The sequence below is a fragment of the Colias eurytheme genome, chromosome 10 (genome assembly GCF_061535395.1).
Source record: "Colias eurytheme isolate Ceu_HAF_F1 chromosome 10, ilColEury1 Martin Lab GWU primary, whole genome shotgun sequence".
Taxonomy (NCBI): domain Eukaryota; kingdom Metazoa; phylum Arthropoda; class Insecta; order Lepidoptera; family Pieridae; genus Colias; species Colias eurytheme.
Window position 1 is genome coordinate 8,752,938 of NC_142989.1, and position 13,948 is coordinate 8,766,885.

The 13,948-nt window shown below is 33.7% G+C and overlaps 5 protein-coding genes across 6 annotated transcripts in view; 3 read left to right on the forward strand and 2 right to left on the reverse strand.

Annotated features, from left to right (window-relative positions):
• LOC149905343 (uncharacterized) overlaps positions 1 to 7,918 on the reverse strand; it is a 45,276-nt gene extending 37,358 nt beyond the window's left edge. The window contains exons 1-16 of the mRNA XM_090106217.1: positions 7,780 to 7,918; positions 7,559 to 7,646; positions 7,172 to 7,376; positions 6,810 to 6,947; positions 6,443 to 6,703; positions 6,079 to 6,352; positions 5,885 to 5,999; positions 5,600 to 5,719; positions 4,772 to 4,947; positions 4,034 to 4,224; positions 3,581 to 3,711; positions 3,381 to 3,475; positions 3,032 to 3,287; positions 2,486 to 2,646; positions 1,876 to 2,119; positions 1,284 to 1,443 (exon numbers count right to left, since the gene is read on the reverse strand). Coding sequence (XP_089962343.1) covers positions 1,284 to 1,443; positions 1,876 to 2,119; positions 2,486 to 2,646; positions 3,032 to 3,287; positions 3,381 to 3,475; positions 3,581 to 3,711; positions 4,034 to 4,224; positions 4,772 to 4,947; positions 5,600 to 5,719; positions 5,885 to 5,999; positions 6,079 to 6,352; positions 6,443 to 6,703; positions 6,810 to 6,947; positions 7,172 to 7,376; positions 7,559 to 7,646 — 2,615 coding nt within the window. The 5' untranslated portion in view covers positions 7,780 to 7,918. The remainder of the gene's footprint in view (positions 1 to 1,283; positions 1,444 to 1,875; positions 2,120 to 2,485; positions 2,647 to 3,031; positions 3,288 to 3,380; positions 3,476 to 3,580; positions 3,712 to 4,033; positions 4,225 to 4,771; positions 4,948 to 5,599; positions 5,720 to 5,884; positions 6,000 to 6,078; positions 6,353 to 6,442; positions 6,704 to 6,809; positions 6,948 to 7,171; positions 7,377 to 7,558; positions 7,647 to 7,779) is intronic.
• Positions 7,919 to 8,418: 500 nt separating this feature from the next.
• Prx4 (Peroxiredoxin 4) lies at positions 8,419 to 10,035 on the forward strand. The gene is made up of 4 exons (XM_090106215.1): positions 8,419 to 8,675; positions 8,769 to 8,886; positions 8,962 to 9,367; positions 9,463 to 10,035. Exons 1-4 carry the CDS (start codon positions 8,513 to 8,515, stop codon positions 9,517 to 9,519), a joined length of 744 nt encoding a protein of 247 aa, XP_089962341.1. The 5' UTR covers positions 8,419 to 8,512; the 3' UTR covers positions 9,520 to 10,035.
• A 1,041-nt stretch (positions 10,036 to 11,076) lies between these two features.
• Positions 11,077 to 11,760, forward strand: LOC149905345 (thiosulfate sulfurtransferase/rhodanese-like domain-containing protein 3). The gene is made up of 3 exons (XM_090106236.1): positions 11,077 to 11,328; positions 11,428 to 11,590; positions 11,688 to 11,760. Exons 1-3 carry the CDS (start codon positions 11,190 to 11,192, stop codon positions 11,737 to 11,739), a joined length of 354 nt encoding a protein of 117 aa, XP_089962362.1. The 5' UTR covers positions 11,077 to 11,189; the 3' UTR covers positions 11,740 to 11,760.
• LOC149905346 (rhodanese domain-containing protein CG4456-like) lies at positions 11,751 to 13,882 on the reverse strand. Of its 2 annotated transcripts, XR_016457144.1 has the most exons (5): positions 13,614 to 13,882; positions 13,304 to 13,501; positions 13,060 to 13,222; positions 12,432 to 12,610; positions 11,751 to 11,779 (listed from the first exon to the last, which is right to left on the reverse strand). XR_016457144.1 is itself a non-coding variant. In XM_090106235.1 (4 exons), exons 1-4 carry the CDS (start codon positions 13,717 to 13,719, stop codon positions 12,559 to 12,561), a joined length of 519 nt encoding a protein of 172 aa, XP_089962361.1. In that variant the 5' UTR covers positions 13,720 to 13,882; the 3' UTR covers positions 12,415 to 12,558. The 2 variants fall into 2 exon arrangements, 1 of the variants encoding a protein (XP_089962361.1); XM_090106235.1 differs by lacking the exon at positions 11,751 to 11,779 and having other exon boundaries at positions 12,415 to 12,610.
• Positions 11,827 to 12,430, forward strand: LOC149905347 (thiosulfate sulfurtransferase/rhodanese-like domain-containing protein 3). Its single transcript, XM_090106237.1, has 3 exons — positions 11,827 to 11,980; positions 12,084 to 12,246; positions 12,340 to 12,430. The coding sequence occupies exons 1-3, from the start codon at positions 11,842 to 11,844 to the stop codon at positions 12,389 to 12,391; spliced, it is 354 nt and encodes a 117-aa protein (XP_089962363.1). The 5' UTR covers positions 11,827 to 11,841; the 3' UTR covers positions 12,392 to 12,430.
• Positions 13,883 to 13,948: the final 66 nt, after the last annotated feature.

The window sequence follows — 13,948 nt, forward strand, 5'->3', positions numbered from 1 at the left end:
TTGTTTGTTTGTTTGATTGTAATGAATAGGCTCATAAACTACTGGACATTTTACCAATGTTTGCAAGTTTGTGATTACTTTGATAGTTTACCGATTTATAATAATTGTATACTTATATCATTGTTTAAAAATATTCAAACACAATATGATATAGGTACTGATTTATCACTGGTTTCAGTGATGAACTGATGAGTCAATGTTAGCCACAATACTAATCACTTTCGTCATACATGTGTATGAACTATGATTGATGTGATTTGCAATGTGGTGAAATTTCATAAAAATCACGGGCCAATTTTTTGTTTTGAATCCCACCGAAAATACATATATTACTAATTGCGTTATTAGAATAATTAATTACTATACCCACGATCAATTATTACAATTTACAATATAGTCTCAAATGCATACTAGAGAAACATTGCAATTTGAATCAATTAAAATGCATAGCATACAAAAATAAATTCACAACACAAGAAATTCCGCGCGCAAATCATAGCGCGTGTCAATGAAATCAAGAATGTAATTTTATATCAAGCCGACGAGCGACGACGCCGAACTAAAGTACCTACAGTACCATTTACCTTCAGTGTACAATACAGTTTACAGACCTACGACGGACGAACAATAATGAGTAATAAATAAAAAAAAACATAGTTTCTAAGGTCATTAGTTTTATTTTATTTTATTGTTATTTTCTTTGAACGATTGGAAATGAAATTACTCAATTTTTACACAGAACTTTGATTTATTAGAATTATGCTCATTATGCATAAGATAACGAACGCGAATGCACGACATCTAGCGCGTCAATGTCTAAACATCGCCTTTCGTTTAGACATTGACGCGCTAGATCTGTAATAAGTATATAGTCTATGCGCTAGATGTCGTGCTTTATGTCGTGTTTCGCTTGGCAAAAGTCACGCACACTACTGTAGAAGTGTCAAATTTTTCCGGTATTTTACTGTTGTTTTTCTAAGTAAATATTGTAAATTATTGATTAAAAAGGTCGAACGCGCACACATTTCATTATAGAGAAGTGATAAAATGATTAGTTTTAAAGAAATAGTGTCTGTGTTAAGTGTTTAGAGGTAATCAAAAATGTATGGAGGGACGGTCGGAACATCAACCTTAATTTTACAAATTACATATGTAACATCATAATTTATAGTGATATGCCAAAGAACTTTTATCCAGAAAGGCTATATGCTATATATCATCACGCCACAGAGTCACGCGGGTGAAACCGCGCGGCACAGCTAGTAATAAAATAAAACACTTACCCAGCACGACAGCACAGTTCCGCATCCGCCTCACTGCGTATGTTATCACACGCGGCGTGCAGCCAGCGAGCGCACGGCACGCATTGTATGATCAGCTCGCCGTCCGAGTACGGCTCTGAGCACACGCAGCACATCACTAGTGACGCACACGGCGCGCATTCTGTACAAATAGCATTTTTATTTTAGGACAAAATTTACATCTTTTTTTATATTTACCTTATTTATATATTCTTCTGTAAATAAGGTTTCTGGTAGGTATTAAAGTAATAAATAATGTTTTATCAATAAAACCCAAATTTGGACTAATATAAATGGACTAAATAAACTTGTCAAAATTTGAAACAATTGCTGCTTAAAATATATTTACAATTCAAATCATCTCAGCAACAGCGCTCTATCACTATTACAAAACCACATAACGCACACAATCCAACCGCTGCAGCGCTCACATACCCGTATAGTCATCACACCACAGCTGCGTATCCCTCGTTCCGCACACGAGACAGCGCCGACAGTGCTCTATCACTAAATAATTACAAAACCACATAATGCACACAATCCAACCCCTCCATCCGCTGTAGCGCTCACTTACCCGTATAGTTATCACACCACAGCTGCGTATCCCTCGTCCCGCACACGAGACAGCGCCGACAGCGCTCGCAGCGCCACGCGCCCCGCGGCACGTCAGCCAGCTGCGGCCGCGCACAGTATGTATGCCACGCGGTGTCACAATCATCACATAGTACGAGAAGACCTTCGTCTCCGCGCGAACCGCAGCCTTCGCATACCGTGCAGTCCAGGCAACGCCAGCCAAGGGACACTATCACTTGCGATACCTGTTGGTAAAAAAAAAACACAAATTCTAATTACTTATCATTATTTATAGAAATTCAATTTACATGGAAATTACGAAATTTTATGTAGAAGTTGTATTGCCCCAGAAATAGTTGAAGGTTGACTGAATGTGGATTTTTTTTTATTACATAATATATTCAGACTCATTTACTTATATGTACTACTATAAAAGATGAAAAAAATCAAATTTTACAGTCATTATACAGTTGTAAATGTGCTTTCCACATTTAATTTTATTAAAAAAAAATTAAAAACATTAACAAAAAGGAAAAATCTAGTTAACTAGATCTATCTAAAAAACTACCCTTTACATTTCATCCTATATTTTAAATAGCTCTTCAGCTTACCTTAATATTAACACAGTAAGGATGATACGTCTGTCCACACTGCGCGCAAGCAATAAGACATCCTTCCGAATCAGTTCCAATAGCACCGCACATAACACATAAATCTTGAGTCAGCACAAATTTGTCCTTACTTGAACATAGGACTAACTTATTTTCGACCCCTACAAATAACGAAATGAATGAAGATTAATATAATATACTAGTGGTCCGCCCCGGCTTCGCCCGTGGTACCTACATGTTTGAACTATCCTATCTCTCAAGTTGGATCGAACTGCACATGGTGTGCGAATTTTATTATAATCGGTTAAGTGGTTTAGGAGTCCATTGAGGACAAACATTGTGACACAAGATTTATATATTTTAAGATTTTATGCTGCATGTAAAAAAAAGCATTAGCATACTATAAACAGCTATTGAATGTCATAATTATACACTCATTAGAAAACTCTGCCTAAAAGATGGATAGGAAGAGTTTTGTTTCCGACAATTTTTGAGTATGATTGTGAGTTCATTATTGTATGTCAATGCTGTAGAAATATATTTTACCTGGATCATCTTCAGGCGTCTTATTATCTGGTGCCTGTGGTCTCTGGAGACCCAATCCTGGTACTCCGAAAACTCCTCGCATTTTCGGCTTCGATCCCCTCTTCCTACCAAACTCAAGTACTGAGCGTTGACGTTTCTGAAATCCTAGTTTGCCGGCCGGAGGAAACCCGCCTTTTAATTTAAAACCACCAATTTTCTTCTTTGCAACCTTTGATGATACCGAAAATGGTTTGCCTTTACCCAATCCTACATCCGACTGAAAAAAAAAAAAACAAAATTATATATTAGCACTCCAGAATTTATTTATGTAATTAAAATGTTATGAATGAATATATCACAATAACAATACCTTAAGCTCAATTGCAAGTGGGTCTTGCTCTTGTGAATTTTCATCACCGAATGAGGAATCTTGTGATGTAGATGCCATGTTGTCCTCCTCAAAAGCTACAAAATAATATGTTATAAGTTACGTATATGTTAAGTATAAGAAAGAAGAATAACCTTTTATTATTGTGAACATAAATATTGTAATAATCCAAAAATACTTACACCCTGATTTAGATGCCATTTGCATATGCGCTTTGCATAATGGGCATGTGTACTCATATGATGGATTTTGATCCTTTTTCTGTTTATACTGCTGTGGATCTGCATCCGGATCGCACATTCCGTGAACAAATCTATGGGAGAAATAAGAATATGAAATTAATGCTTACTATAAATATTATATCTTAATTAATCAGATATTAATCGCATATTAAGGCAGATTGACTTTGATAAAAGATTTACAAATTTTACTCCAAAGAAGTTTTCCAATTAGACTGTTTCTCTTACAGAACTTTGAACCATATCTAAACTTCTATACCTATATATAAAACTTGTAGTTTCTAAAGTAAAAGATGATCAATAAATTTTATTCCAAAGAGAAATGATTACTTCAATGGACTGTTTTTATTACATAATCACACCAAGCTTACATAATCACACCCTTTATTTCCTTACCTCCGACAAGCAGTACACCGTATCATGTCTCTATATGCAGCGGCTCGATAAGCCCGTCGACACAGCGGGCAGCATGAACCCTTATTCCTTTGTTGGTAGCAAGAATCGCACACGGTATAGTGCGCATGCCAGCGGGAAGATGGTCCGGCGCCGGGTGACCGCGAGCCGCAGTCCGAACATACGCGGCAACACTGTTAATCGAGTAATGACTTAAATATTGAGTAAAATCATACACGCTGAATGGGCATATTATAAGTCTGATATATCATCTTTGGAGCATTATAAATCAAAGTAAAAAAAGTAGTGTATCATAATTAAGTACTGTTTAAAATGCCATGAATTGTAAATATATACTAAATTTATTTCAAATTCTCATAATAAATTCTTACTTCCTATAATGCTCTACAAAGTTAATTCAAATTGCGACTCTTACGGCCTTACTAATAAAAAGTTAAACAATGGATAAATTTCAACCATTTTCTACCATAGCTGTGTCCTGCTCTTGCTCACATGAAACGTCAATCATAAAAACAAGACAGGTTATTGCAATAACTAATCCATTGCGTAGCGAATGGGTAACATTTTATTAGTAAGACTGTTAAAGTGCTGTAAGATCAAATGTTTTAGTATTTTTCATATTCATACATTCCTGTAATTAAACTCTACATTTTACAAGCTTCATCTTAAAGTTAATCACCACGAAAGCTTGGAAACATATAATCTAGAGGTGGAACTCACCTTGCACTTCCAGCCGTACTTGGGCACGGTGGCCATGACGGGGCGCAGGCACATCGCGTGGTACAGCTTGTCGCAGTGCTCGCAGGTGACGGCGCGCGACTCCGCGCCGCCCGCCGCCTCGCCGCGGCACACCTGGCACACGCGGCACGAGCGGCACGACCAGCCCGCGCGCACTCCTAATGATAAACGTAAACAATTACTTCTTAAAACATTGACTCTCATATCGACTTTTCTATGTGTAAAATTATAGAAGTAAAATTTTTTGCATGGTAATTGTACATATTTACTAGTGTAAGTAAGTATTAACTTCTCTACCCATTTTACTTTAATCCAGCATTTCCCAACTTGGGGTCCGCGGACCCCTAAGCCTTAATGACCAGACTATTCTGACGGCCGGACATTGTATTGTTCAGTTTTAATATGGAATAATTTGTCAAATGATGGGTGGCTAAGATATTTCATACAAGAACACTGCAAGAAATTAATCAATTTTTTAAGTAATAAAAATTGACTTATGCGAATAAGTTTTTTTTGGGGTCCGTGGATCATGAAAATTTGGCGCAAGGGGTCCGCGGATCATGGCAAGGTGGCGCTAGGGGTCCGCCTTTGGAAAAGGTTGGGAAGGACTACTTTAATCAATTGTGATAAAAAAACATGGTATTTATAGACATGTAAATAAGCAATAGTCATTTACATAGTTTAGTTAATAAATAAGTTTATAATAATAATAATAAGTAAAACTGTTTGGCAAAATTGTATTTTATATATGTGATGTAAAGGTTGCCGTACAAAAGTCTTTACATAGAATAAAAAAGTTTTAAAATCTACCTGGCAGCTGAGCAAGTCCCACACAAGTGCCATGATAATGTCCTCCACAAATTACACATGTCATGAGATTGGACATGTCTCCTATTGTTCGACAAGTCCTGCAGTCAATATCAGCAGTGCCTGAAGGAAAGAAGAATTTTGTATTATGTTACATATACGCAAGCATGAGATCACAAACTTGGAAAAATTTAATTCAAGTTTACTTGAAACAGCACTAACACAGTGTAGATTGATTGATATAATTTTTATTGATTAAGGTAATAGCGTCATAATGTTTCAACTTACACACAAGGGGTGCTTGATACAAATGGTCTTTACAGAAGGAAGATTTTGTTTGGAAGTCCATAAATCCTCCAGAAGCAAGAACACATGGCAAATGGTAGTATTTGCTACAACTCATCTGTAACAAAATTATGGAATTAACTAAAGAATAAAATAAAAATGTTAAAATTATTAGAGAAAATGTTTCATTATCTTACCTTGCAAGGTATACTAGCACCATGGCGTTGACAAAATGAACACTTTCTCAGAAGCGCTGCTGTTACAATTCCTCTAACTCTAGCTTCTTCCAACTGTTCTTTATTTTCTTCTGAACTAGATGCAGCAACTTCTTCTTGGAAAGGAGGACTGAACTCAAGGCAACAGCGATGAATGTAAAGCATTCCTGAAGACACTAGTGAAGGCAATTCCACTGAGTCCATGTGTCCAATTATTGACAATTCATCTGTATGTTCCATGTTGTATAATGGTGTCCTAAATCAAAGAAAACATTTATGTATAAATAAATAAAACAGTAAGTATTGCTATACTGTTGTAAGGGATAAAACACATTAGTGTACATACTTGCACTTGTTAAATGACTTTTGTCTTCTACTCAAAGGTAGTAAAGCTTGTTGTTGAGTAGCATCCAACATTTCTAATGGAGGTGACGCCAAACCAGCAGGCAAGTTAGTTGGAGTAGTGGGTGTAGGAGTAGTGGGTACTGAAGTTGCAGCTGGTGTAGTGTTACCATCCTCCTCCACGCTACAAGGTATTTGCTTCATCTCTCCTTGTCCTAGCTGACTGCGTTCACTTAGGTTACACAAGGCACAAACTTTGCCAGGCCTAAAAATAAAATCAAAAGTAAAAGTACAATTTAAATATTTGATATAAGTAAATTAAAACTTTTTGTCTTTCATTAAAAAAAGTAATATGAAATATCAAAACATACCATTTTTCTGGTGTGTAAGGTGGCTCTTCTGGGGCTGGCATTGTAAAATCATCATCTTCCATCATATCATCAAGAGCATCATCTCTACTAGTGCGATGGCGTTTTGCACCTCTTAATGTACCAGCATTGCCTCTATACCTAAAGAAATAAGTTTTAATAATAATTTTACTTTTGTTATAAATATTAAATGGCTGGTTTATGTATGTTTTTATGTGTGTATGTTCAGCTTTTTAGACATTCACACTCTTCATCAGTGTATCACAATCATTTCAAAGCATGCATCTGCATAATACCTATATGGAAAGTTGAAGACAAGTTGTGCAACATATTATAATCATAATCCATATATAATTATAACTTACCTCCTAACAATTTTGCCCTCTTTCGCCAATTTGACCCCCTCCTTCCGGGGTCTGCCAGGTCCTCGTCGTGATGTAAAGAATGGGCGTGTGTATGTTTGATGAAAAAATGCAGTTTGAGACACTGCAGCATGGGGGGATGCTGGCTCTTCGCCCCTTGGAGATGATGCACATGATGTAGGCGTTGATGCTGGTCCTGCATAAAAATCTGTAGAATTTTGCGACAAAAGAGGAAAAAACTATGTAAATAATAGATAAATAAAAGAAGCAATCGTAAATAAACTAAAGCAAAAACATGAACGACATTCACATAACTGAACAAAAGTATTGGCAAGAAAGTACTACGGCGTTAGCGTTTCGATTATCACGTCAATACTTTGTATGCCTTACCTGAAGAAGGCTGAGCTTCACATTCTTCATCGGACCCATCGTCAGCTAATGAGTCCACGTCCAACACTCCTTCGTCTGGTACGTCCATCTGAAATTTCCATTCATTAGGACGACGCATAATATATTCCTATTGCTCTTCAAAATGAAAAACTTTAAGCCAAACACTAATGTAATCTGACCGCCATAATGATCGACGAGTGGAACTTTAACTAAAAACTTACCGCAAGTCTTTGCGATGGACTTGTAAAAAACCAAACTCACGGAAACACTTTTATAAATGAATAGGAATACATTTCTTTTACGTTTTAAAATAATAACAATAAAGAAGCATCAAACTCCGAAAAAAGTACAACACTCGCTTGCGATAGCAAGTGCAAACGGAAGTAGTGATGTGACATATGATAGAATGATAGAATGTAATTACATAAATCGGTAACCGGTTCATATATTTACTTTTCTTAAAATTTATTATGAATAAATAAGAGATTAACAATAATGAACGAATGAAATATTTATTATTATAAAAATACTTAACTGATAATATTAAAAAATCACAAAACAGTTTTTAATTTGACGATTTTTAGAAAATTTACGATTCTACTTTTGTAAATTATGGAATATATTCTGTGGTAGGTACATAAAAATCTCAGAGCAATAAACCTATTTTCTTAAAGTATCTACTTATATCGACTTATATAATATATACTAATATAATATTATATTAATAACTTAGAAAAAATTGTTTTGTGGTTACTTATTATTTTCCCGTAGAGCGGAGTTTCATGTTTTCAAAAGTCAACATCTGTGCTAAATGTCAAATGTCACAAATGAAATAGGTACTTACGATAATGTTTGAGAATGTTTGTGTGTCTGTTCTTATTTTGTTAACGTGTCGATTTTTGATAACTCGTTTTATTGATAAGATTAAACATAATTTTTTTAATAATTTCTAAAATGAAATTTATAGAAATAGCTATTATTTTTCTAATATACTTCACTTCTAGAAGTTTTTCAACACTCTTTGAATCAGATTCGTGCTATTCCTTCGGTAGCGGCAATGTTTTTCCCGGCGGCGCGAGAAGAATTGATCATAAATTACAATTTACAAAAGCAATGAGTAAGTTTTGAATTTCCCATACAAAAAATATTTAATTTTGACTTACTTTAATCATTAATTGTTAAAGTTGCACATATCTAATTAATTTTTTAGTTTCAAAACCGGCCCCTGAGTGGGAGGCAACTGCTGTTGTGAATGGAGAAATCACACAACTATCTCTATCAAGCTTCAAAGGAAAATATGTAGTATTCTTCTTCTACCCCCTGGACTTGTAAGTAAAATATAAAAAGCAAATTTTTAAAAATATTTAATTTTATCTTTTTAAAACTACATTTTTATATTACAGTACCTTTGTATGCCCCACGGAAATTTTAGCGTTTTCCGAAAGAATCGAAGAATTCAAGAAAATAAATACAGAAGTCATTGCCTGTTCAGTGGACTCCCATTTTACTCATTTAGCTTTTATTAATACTCCACGTAAGGAGGGAGGTCTTGGTAAAATTAACATCCCACTCTTGAGTGACTTGACTCACACAATAGCTAAAGACTATGGAGTATATTTGGAAGATTTAGGACACACATTGAGAGGACTCTTCATCATTGATGATAAAGGAATTTTGAGACAGATTACCATGAATGACTTGCCTGTGGGTAGATCAGTTGATGAAACTTTAAGATTAGTACAAGCATTCCAATACACAGATAATCATGGAGAGGTGTGCCCTGCTGGGTGGAAACCTGGACAAGATACTGTAAGTTGAATTTATTATATTTAATGCATATAAAATTGTCCTAACATCATTTTCAATGTTCAGTTACTAATAATATTATTGCTTGTTTGTTTCAGATTATCCCTAATCCAGATGAAAAGAAGAAGTACTTTGAGAAGGTGGCTAAGAATTAAGGTTTATTATTTTATACATTTAACTGTAGTACATTCCAAACTCTGGTCAGTAATTTTCAAAAGCATCAAAATATGAAATTTTTTGTGCCTGATTAAATCCATGATTTGTATAGAAAATTAAGCTAGTTCGTCTGGACTGGAAATTTTTATATATTTTGTACAATATACAAAAATATTAATTTTACATTGACAATATAATATTTACTCAAAGGATGAATAATTGATAATCACAATAAGCTTATTAATAAGACACAAGTTACAAATGTACAGCACAACTTATTTAAAATACTTAAATTAATATTCTTGTTTCAAATTTTGTGGAAAATTCTCTCATTAAATTCTCAAATTATATTTTCATAATTAAAATTTTGTATGTGAGTCCATAAATGGAAACCTTATTTATTTGATGCTCAAATACTATAGAGATTATCATTTTAATTCTTTTTTTATACAGTACATCACCAATTGTTAGTAAAGTAAGACTGTCTTTTTTAATAAATTTTTTATTTTTTGTAATATTGTTTTTTATTCCATTCCCTACCTTATTCATGTTGTGTAACATGCTATTTAACAGAGGAAGGGTCAATTTAGAATGGGGTAAATCATTATATTTTGCCTCTTTATATAATAGGCAATGCTTGGCTACAGCGCAAATTAGATGAAATAACATATGAATAACATCAATATTATTTTAAATGCTCCAACTTCTAAGTCAAAATGGCATGGTGTTAGAGCGAGCGCGCACGAGCAACTTTGTCTCCGCAACTATTTTGTCTCTCCCATCAATTTGTATGGGGAGTTGCGTCGCTACGTGTGCGCACTTTCATACTAGCCCATAGGTGGGAGAGACAAAATAGTTGCAGAGACAAAATTGTTGCGGAGTCAAAGTTGCTCGTGCGCGCACTGTCTTACAGTTTTTTTAATTTATAGAATTAAAAAGATTTATAATTCAAAACTTACAAATTTGCTCAAGCCAAAACTAACCAAAAAAGAGGATTTTATTTAAAAGTACGCGCCAAAAGTTTTGACGGACTTCCATTTCCGCTTAGACATGTTAAATTTCGCTACTTATGATTTAAATAATTCAGATATCAAGTCCATCCAGGATTCTAGATTAATTAGCGCAGTAAAAAAATAAATATTAATATTCTAATACATATCTCGTAAATACTAATCATTCTAAAGCAATTACATAGAAGTGTGGTAAATGTTGCTCCACAGTTGTCCAACGTAATAATAATTAAAAGCATGCGCATGCGGTGATAATATAAAATTAGATATAATTCTTGACCTTTGAGTACCCTCCCAGAGTGGGTCTTACATAAACCCACTCTGGGAGGGTACTCACAGTTTCTCAATTTTTTTGACCTACCTATTCAGGTTCAGGCATAGTCTTAGGGCATAGGTAATAATATAATAGTAGTATACTAGGTACTAGTAATAATTATTTTATTATTTAAACGATATAAAAAAGTTCAAGTGATATAACTTAAAAGATCATGTTCAAATCAGTTCTCTGACTAATATATAGTTATCTGTGGTTGAAATACTCTTTGGGTTGAAATCTCGGGTTGAAATGATTGTTTTGTATTTGTATCTGAGGTGTCAGATAAAATTTTCTCTATTTTGTTTGTTGTGTTTTCAATCGAAAAATTTGATATATTGATATAATGGTAGACCCAGTTAGAGTTGTTAGTTACGAAGATATGTTAAAAGTTATTTATCAACCAGAGAAAGTAATTATCGATGTACGTAATCCAGATGAAATTGAATCTACTGGAAAAATTCCATCGAGTATAAATATACCTTGTAAGTGCTTGTAAAATACAATTTATTGCTTATCATTTGAAGTACACGTGAAGTATTTTTACTTATACATCTTATATTTAATTATAATATAATTTATAGTAAATACCGTGCAAGATGCACTTACTACAATGTCTGAAGAAGAATTCAAGAAACAATATCAGAGGCCTAAACCATCTCCGTCAGATGAGCTAATTTTTTATTGCCGTTCTGGTCAGCGTTCTTCAGAAGCGTTAAACAGAGCAATAAAGTTAGGATATTCAAAGTAAGTTCGTTGACTTACTTACAGATTATAGTGAAGTATTTTAACTTTCTACAAAGTAGTACCTATTCAACAAATGTATGAATCCTTTTCTTTACAGATCCAAAACTTATTTGGGCAGCTGGAATGACTGGTCAAGCAGACAGAAATAAAATTCTTGGAATATTTTATAATCTTTTATTACTGAGAAACCTTACTTGTTTGACTTTGATATATTGATATAATGGAATCGAAAAATTTGATATATTGATATAATGGTAGACCCAGTTAGAGTTGTTAGTTACGAAGACATGTTAAAAGTTATATATCAACCAGAGAAAGTAATAATCGATGTACGTAATCCAGATGAAATCGAATCCACTGGAAAAATTCCATCGAGCATAAATATACCTTGTAAGTGCTTGTAAAACACAATTTATTGCTTATCATTTGAAGTACACGTGAAGTATTTTTACTTATACATCTTATATTTATATAAATATAATATAATTTATAGTAAATACCGTGCAAGATGCACTTACTACAATGTCTGAAGAAGAATTCAAGAAACAATATCAGAGGCCTAAACCATCTCCGTCAGATGAGCTAATTTTTTACTGCCGTTCTGGTCAGCGTTCTTCAGAAGCATTAAACAGAGCAATAAAGTTAGGATATTCAAAGTAAGTTCATTGACTTACAGATTATATTGAAGTATTTTAACTTTCTAGAAAGTAGTACCTATTCAACAAATGTATGAATCCTTTTCTTTACAGATCCAAAACTTATTTGGGCAGCTGGAATGACTGGTCAAGCAGACAGAAATAAAATTCTTGAAATTTTTTATAATATTTTATTACTAAGAAACCTTACTTGTTTGACTTTGATTATACATTTATTTACCACATTACAATTCTCATCTATACACAATATACAATTGTAATTTTAAAACACCATTCATTGATGGTTCTTCATAATTACACAAATAGAACCATTTATTGTGTTTTGTGAGCCCAATCTGTCCAACTTCCGAGATAATTCTTTACACTGAAATTAAAATAAGATACAGATTTTTAGAAGAAAGATTATCTCATTGCTATCATGCACTAAAAAAGGTTGGAATACTGTTAGAGTTAGCGCGCAAGAGCAACTTTTGTTTCCGCAACTATTTTGTCTCTCCCATCAACTCTATGGGCTAATAAGAAAGTGCGCGCACGTAGGGACGCAACTCCCGGGAGACTTTTTTATTAGCGCATAGAGTTGATGGGAGAGACAAAATAGTTGCGGAGAAAAAAGTTGCTCTTGCGCGCTAGCTCTTAAAATCACAACAATCAACTGTAAGAAAAACAAACTTAAAAAAAAAAGACTAAAGGCTGAACAAAGCAGTAACAAAACAATGCTTTTTTTGGTGATAATATTGTTTGTGCAGGTTTTATATGCAAGTCTTTTTAGTTGTAGTAATATGTCACAATGTAATGAACATACATTGTACTTACTTTTTAAATCCCAAGTTAATGGCATTTTGCTGAGCCATACCAGACCTCTTACCAATCATACAATAGAAAATGATTTCTGTATTCTCAGAGGGTTTCTCCCTTTTATACAGTTTTGTAAATTCATCATCAGACATTGTGCTTAAAGCGGGAGTCACATTTCCTACTATAAAGAGATAATTCAATAAAATATAGGTATAATAACATGCTTTTTACAAGATTTACTTAGAATACTATAATAGCTTACAGGGTATATTCACACTGTTTGGAATGCTTCCATACTCTTTTACTTCATCAGGTTCTCTAACATCAATAATATACACTCTATCATTGGCAGTTGCTTTTTTAACATGTTCATAATCTACTATAACATCTTCTATTTTAGCTTTTTCTGAATATGAGCGACGAAGACATAAATCTAAGTTATTAACTGTGCTATTTTCAACTGAAATAAAAGTGAAATATACATGCTACAACACATATTGACAATTTATAGCTGTAAAAACACAAAAACAAGTCTTTGTAGTACAAAAAAATAAGGAGACCTTAATACATACGTGTTACAGAAGCTTTATACGAAGACAAAAGTAAATTTTGATTAGCAGTTCGAGTTATGAATTTGTATGATGTAAAAATTTGACGATACAGGCAACGTCCCAACATTTTAAATCGAACCAGTAAAATTATTGAATACTAGTTAGAAAAGTATCAGATATCAAATTATAAAATAATTTAGAGTATTCAATTCGATACCTAACGAAAAAATTCCAAAGTGTAGAACAGTTGCCGATGGTTGCCGATTTCAGTAATCACTAATCAGTTTTTATTTGGATTTTCAAGAATCAAGACACAAATAATAAAATTTGACTTCGAGTCGTCAAAATGACTTTGA

Coding starts and splice junctions, on each gene's coding strand:
- Prx4 (XM_090106215.1), top strand. CDS start 8,513: ATGAAATTTATAGAAATAGCTATTATTTTTCTAATATACTTCACTTCT. Junction 8,676..8,768: donor ACAATTTACAAAAGCAATGA/GTAAGTTTTGAA, acceptor TTAATTTTTTAG/TTTCAAAACCGGCCCCTGAG. Junction 9,368..9,462: donor GGAAACCTGGACAAGATACT/GTAAGTTGAATT, acceptor TGTTTGTTTCAG/ATTATCCCTAATCCAGATGA.
- LOC149905345 (XM_090106236.1), top strand. CDS start 11,190: ATGGTAGACCCAGTTAGAGTTGTTAGTTACGAAGATATGTTAAAAGTT. Junction 11,329..11,427: donor ATCGAGTATAAATATACCTT/GTAAGTGCTTGT, acceptor TATAATTTATAG/TAAATACCGTGCAAGATGCA. Junction 11,591..11,687: donor ATAAAGTTAGGATATTCAAA/GTAAGTTCGTTG, acceptor TTTTCTTTACAG/ATCCAAAACTTATTTGGGCA.
- LOC149905347 (XM_090106237.1), top strand. CDS start 11,842: ATGGTAGACCCAGTTAGAGTTGTTAGTTACGAAGACATGTTAAAAGTT. Junction 11,981..12,083: donor ATCGAGCATAAATATACCTT/GTAAGTGCTTGT, acceptor TATAATTTATAG/TAAATACCGTGCAAGATGCA. Junction 12,247..12,339: donor ATAAAGTTAGGATATTCAAA/GTAAGTTCATTG, acceptor TTTTCTTTACAG/ATCCAAAACTTATTTGGGCA.
- LOC149905346 (XM_090106235.1), bottom strand. CDS start 13,719: ATGTTGGGACGTTGCCTGTATCGTCAAATTTTTACATCATACAAATTC. Junction 13,502..13,613: donor GTATAAAGCTTCTGTAACAC/GTATGTATTAAG, acceptor CTTTTATTTCAG/TTGAAAATAGCACAGTTAAT. Junction 12,611..13,059: donor ATTAACTTGGGATTTAAAAA/GTAAGTACAATG, acceptor TTTTAATTTCAG/TGTAAAGAATTATCTCGGAA.